General features: G+C 61.2%; 1 protein-coding gene across 1 annotated transcript in view; it reads right to left on the reverse strand.

Moving 5' to 3' along the window:
• The window catches only part of RNF41 (ring finger protein 41, E3 ubiquitin protein ligase), a gene marked incomplete at its 3' end in the record, with an annotated part of 2,821 nt that extends 1,855 nt beyond the window's left edge, over window positions 1–966 (reverse strand). Inside the window, exon 1 of the mRNA XM_010183918.1 lies at window positions 840–966. Within this exon, the coding sequence (XP_010182220.1) occupies window positions 840–929 (90 nt within the window). The remainder of the gene's footprint in view (window positions 1–839) is intronic.
• Window positions 967–5,779: the final 4,813 nt, after the last annotated feature.

The raw sequence follows: 5,779 nt of genomic DNA on the forward strand, positions 1-5,779 counted from the left end.
CGCAATGAGGGCCCAGAGCTCACACAGCATTGCAGATGTGGTCTGAGCAGGGCAGAGCAGAGGGGAGAACAGCTTGGCTGCATTCACACAGCCGGGCTCTGCTCTGGCGTCCCAGCTGCAGCTGAAATTGGGTTACAACTGGGGAGGGGGCGCGGGGCACAGCCCCCCACTCTGCAGGGCACATTTCCCCCCTGTGCAGGACACAGCTCCCCCTCTGCAGGAGCCCTGCACAGCCCAAATCCCAGCTTTGGCGCTGCCGCTCGTTATTAAGCAATAAACCCGCAATAATTGTGCGCACGTTGCAGATCAGCGAGGTTTTATTTCAATCCGCTTTATTTTGGCCGAGGCCAAGTTTACACAGAGGGCGCTGAGCAACAGGGCCATGGCTCTGCCATGCACAAACCCCATGGGGACCCTGAGGGGCAGGGACCAGGGGACAAAGCCCCATATGCAGCAGCCAACTCTGCTCCACTCTGCTGAAGGCCTCATTAACCCCTCCCAAATAACGGGGCTTTGCGGGACGCTGACAAATACCTGCAGCACCCCAAGGCCAGGCCGTGCTCTGGGGGACACCAGCTCCTCCACGCAGCTTCGGCTGAGTGAAAAAGGGAGCAGGGAGCGAAGGGCCGAGGGGAACCCATCCCAGCACCAACCCACCACGTCCTCTTGCCTCCCCAAACCTGGACCTTCCCAGCACCACTCACAACCTCACATCCCCTGTGTGGTTGCCTTAAACCCTCGGTAGGAAAGGGGCTCACCCAATGCACACGCTGTGCGTTCATCCACCGAGACCCGGTGACATTTGGAGCTGCAACCACAGCGCCCAGACGCAGACCTACCTGCACTGGCTCCTCCAGGACCCCGCTGCAGATGGGGCATATGAGGTCCTCGTCGACGTCCCCCTGAAACCGCGCTACATCATACCCCATTGCTCATCACCGGTGCCAGAGACCTGCGGAGGGAGAAGGAGCCGTGGTCAGGGGCAGCCCAGAGCCCCGGGCAGGGCAGGGCCTGGCCCCAGCAGCCTCCCCACACAGGGACACCCCCCAGCACCACCCCCTGTGGAGGGGCTGGACCCCACCGGGGACCCAGGGACTCCCTGGAGCTGTCGAGGCTCCTGATCCCAGCATGGGGGGAACCCCGGAGCAGCCCCTCAGGTACTGGGTGCTGTCCCTCCCCATCAAGGATGGCATTTCCAGTAACGCCGTTCCCCAGTACACCCCATTCACTGGTAACCCCATTCACCGGTAACTCCATTTCCCAGTAACACCATTCCCAGTAACCCCAGTTAACCAGGTCCTGGCTGCACAACGCCCCAAGGAGGCCGAGGTTGGACATGGGCACCAACCCATCCCGACCCCAAAGAGGCGATGGGGACGGCCCCGCACGCACAGCGAGAGGAACCAACCCTGGGCAAAGCAAATGCAAACCACAACAGCGGGGACGGGAGCGGAGCCAACGCTGCAACGCCACCCACAGCACAAAACAGCTGGAAAACCAGAGCACAACACACGGCAAAGCCAACGGGGCCCAGGGCCTGTGGCCGAGGTGCTCAGCTCCTCCTGGGGACGCAGCCACCGGCAGCCCCTGCCCAAGCTCCTCCACGCAGCCCATCCCTGCTGTGGAAACGCAGAAAACCAGACAGAATCCCCTACAAAATTAAACCCAAAGCGAATCCAACCCAATGAACTCGGGCTGGCTGTTTCCAGCGTCGGCTCTGCTGGTTCTCAGGGAACAGAGGCACCGTTTTCTCATCATTTCCAACGCGAGCGTTGCCAACAGATACCAGAGCCGCTCTGCAGCTGGGGCGGCGCGGAACAAACCTGCTCTGCGAGCAACGGTGGTTTCAATAATCTCCCCTAATTTCATCAGCTCCGCGAGCCAAAAGAAACAGAATTGAAACCAGAACGCACAGGGGAAGGAAAGGGAGAGCACACAACACATGGACGCCAGAGGGGCTGCTCTGCAGAGCCCAGCGTGGGAGCCAGAGCCCCAGGCACCTCCCTGCGCTCTCGCTGTGGGTGTTCTGGGCACCGCGCTCGGCTTCCCTGCGTGGGCGCAGACATCGCAGCTCCGGGGCTGCGCGGGTCCTGCTGCGCTTTTGCTGCTGCTGGGAAGTGTCCAGAGGGGAAAAAGTGACCCAGGAGCCTGAATCACAGGATCTGAGGGGTTGGAAGGGACCCCAAAAGCTCCCCCAGTGCAATCAGGATCCAGAGCAGTCACACAGGAACACCTCAGGGCTTTGGGTGTCTGCAGAGGAGACTCCACAACCTCTCTGGGCAGCCTGGGCCATGCTCTGGACCCTCACACTGACAAAGTTTGGCCTCATGTTCTCATGAACCTCCTGTGCTCCAGCTTGGGTCCATTGCCCCTTGTCCTGGCATTGGCCATCCCAGAGCAGAGCCTGGCTCCTTCCTCCTGACACTGCCCTTTCCCAATGGATCCCCAGGAATGAGGGCACCCCTCAGTCTCCTCTGCTCCAAGCTCCAGAGCCCCAGCTCCCTCAGCCGCTGCTCAGCAGGAGATGCTCCACTCAGAAGAAGTCTCAGTTCTGCAGCACGGATCTGCACCCACATCCTCCATGAACCCACGGCTGCAGCTCTCAGCTCAGACACCAGCTCTGTTCAGATCTAACAGCGAGGAAACGCTGGAGCAACGCACACTCACGGCTTTGGGAGCCAAACCAGCGCAGGGGCGGCTGCTGAAACCCCCAAGGCTCCTCCCGGGGCTGTGCATGGTGCAAGGACGTGAAGGCAGCAAGGAGCACAAGCACTGGGTTTCGTGGTCCATGGGGGGACACGGGCACCATCCCCACTGTGCCCCCCTGGCTGCTCTGAGCCCCGCAGACCCGGCCAGGCCATTCCAGGTGACCACATTTGCCACCCTGACCTGCCCCAGCCCTTCCTGCTCCTGCCCATCGCTACCCAACTTCTGGTCCGAGTTCACACCCCGCTGTCCCCTGTGTTACACTGCTCACTGGAGCCAATTTCAGACCCAGCGGGTCCAGAGTCCACGCGTGGTGCGGGCGATCCCCGGGCTCAGCAGCAGCGCGAGGGCTGCAGGGAGCGGATCCATGGCCCGGCTCTGCCTCCTCCTTCACCTCCTCCTCTGCCGTGTGCGTGGAGTGGTTTTGCCAGGAGTTCCTGTGCACACGGGGACATCCACGCAAGGAGAGGTCGTTCCCATCACCGGCTCCAGCTCCTCTGTGCAGTCACCGGTGAGGAGCAGCAGATCCGGCAAACCCATTGGCCTGCGCGTAATTAACCACCCCGCTAACGACCCCACGGAGCAGCAAAGCTCCCTCCTCAGCACAGAAATGGATCGGGTCCCCCAGCAGCGCAGCGAAACGGAGCAGGTTTGGTTGATTTACCCAACACTAACGAGCTCCCTTGCTAACGAGTTCAGTTTTGGAGCAGCGGCGCCAGGGGTGAACCCATCCCTGCTCCAAACCTGCAGCGAGAACAGACCCAAGGATCCAGGGCTGCAGCCTCCCCGGTGTCCTCAGCCCAAACCTTCCCCTGCTGAGGGGTCTGGGGTGCATGAACCAGCTGTGATCCACCAGATTTGGCGCACGCTGCGTTGATCCAAGAGGCCGCAGGCAAAACTCACAGAAATATTACTCATTAGCTGCTAATTAAAAAGCCAAGAGCGTTGAGAGGACAACCCCAAGCGCTCTCCCCATCAAGGTTCTTCCTTGCTCGACACCGGCTCAGCCCAGAGAGCTGAGCTTCCCAAAGGGCAGAAAGACACCAAGATCTACAGAGTCAAAGGAAGCTCCTGCCCCAGCACACGCAGCCAAAGGAGATCAAAAGGGAAGCAGGGTCAAACAACCCTTCCCCTCCTATAATGGGAGGAAAACACCACCCGAGAGGCCCTGGATCCCGTCTCGGGACAAACAAGGCACGGAGGAGCTCCCATTGCTCAGCCCAGGGCTCTGCCACCCAGCAAGGCCCCTCCTCACCCTGGGAATGGTTTGGGATCGCCCAGGAGCACCCACAGAGCCCATGTCCGGCGCTGGCAGCGCCTCAGAGCCCCACAGCATGGAACAACACTCCCAGAGCTGGAAAAACCCCGGCAGCGTGGTCCAGAGGGGTTCCAAACTCATCCGTTTCTGTGCTTTTAATGCGTGCAAGGGATTCAAGCAAAAGAGGCTGGGAAATCAAAGGAAAACCATTGGCACAAGGCAGCTTTTACCCATCCCATGCCCAATTCCATGGATGGGGAACCTCTTTAGGGCCATGGGTGAGCAGAAACAGCAGCCCCAAGCCCAGCTCCGCTCCCTGGAGCCCGTGAGGAACACGGGAAGGTCCCGGGGCTGCAGCACGGCCCCAGTCCTGGGAAATGTGGGGTCAGGAGTCGCAGCCGACCCCGGCTCCGGGACGGCCGTGGGCTCCTGCGGGCAGAACGAAACCCCACGTTGTGGAGCGCATGGAGTGACCCTGACCCGCAGCTGCGGAGCTGCCCGCCCGGCTCCTGCGCTTCCCTGTGTGCTTTGTTCAGAGCAAGCCCCGGTGCAGCTCAGGAATTGGATCCGGGAGCCCCAGCGCCTGCCTTTCTCCTCCAGAGACGCAGAGATCAGGCAGGGGCAGTTTTTAACCAGTTTGGCAGGACTTGCTTTAAACCTCAGAAATTCAGGGAAGATCTGGCTGGCTCCCTGCAGACATTCACCCACAGCAAAGGCTCTTGACGGGCTTCACGGCTTCCAAACGGCGACGGAGAGAGGGAAACGCGCTGGGGCCAGAGCAGGCAGGCGCCAGCACGGCGCTGTCAGCTGCAGGGGGACTGTCAGGACAGAGCCTTTCCTCGATAACAGAGCAAACCCAGCGCTTCCAGATAAGCGTGGCTCCAGATTTAGCAGCGGGAGCCGACCAAAAGCCCTGAACGCGTCCATAAAGCGGCGCTCGGCGAAGCCGCTGCGACCGTTCGCACGTCGGAGGCTCCACGTCCACGGAGGAAGGACCTCAAGTCAACCCCTCCGCACAGATAGGGAATGCTGAGCAGCGATTTACCTCCCTAAGCAGCAAAGGGTGGGCTCTGCTCAGGGAGGCTCTCCCCACAGCCCAATCTTTTCCTCTTTCTCTTCTATAATTTAAAAAGCCGCTCCACCAGGGCCGGCGGCCGCCACGGGGTCACACAGGACAGACCCGGTCACGGGGGAAAAGGGAAGGAAAGACGAGCACGGGGAACGCGGCGGCACCAGGCCGTGCCCTTCGCCCCGCTGCGGTCACCTCTGCTCCTCCACCCGCGAGCCCAGGCCCTCGGCCCCGCAGAGGAGGAACCAGCACTTCCCAAAAGGGCCCTCACAACTCCCCCAGAAAGCAGAACCCCCCGTGCAGAAACCAGCGAGCGCTGCAACGCGGAGCAACCCTAACATCTCAGAGAGCTCCTCACCTCGCCTTTAAACCGCATTAACAATCCCCCTGCCTCGCCTCGATGTGGGTTTCAATGGGAAGGACGAGGGTCCCTCTGAGCCCCCGGATCACCCGCACACACCGGTGCCTCCCCACGGCCTAAACACCGGAGCCCCCCCATGGATCTGGCTTCGGGAATTTCATCCCACGGCTGGGAACGGCGTCTCCAGGGGTCACTGCCGGAGCGCGCCCAGCGCAGGGAAGGAAACCTCTGCCCAGTGGGTACGGCCTCGGCTTCGCAGTTACGCAATCCCGCTAAAAATAGGTTCCCCAAATGCCACCTTCTGCCACAAACCCCAGTTTTTTCTCGCAACTCCTCTGCTCGCCCGAGCGCTGTGAAACCCGACAGCAGGGAAGCCCGAATTGGA

The sequence above is a fragment of the Mesitornis unicolor genome, unplaced genomic scaffold (assembly GCF_000695765.1).
Source record: "Mesitornis unicolor isolate BGI_N332 unplaced genomic scaffold, ASM69576v1 scaffold38704, whole genome shotgun sequence".
Taxonomy (NCBI): Eukaryota; Metazoa; Chordata; class Aves; order Mesitornithiformes; family Mesitornithidae; genus Mesitornis; species Mesitornis unicolor.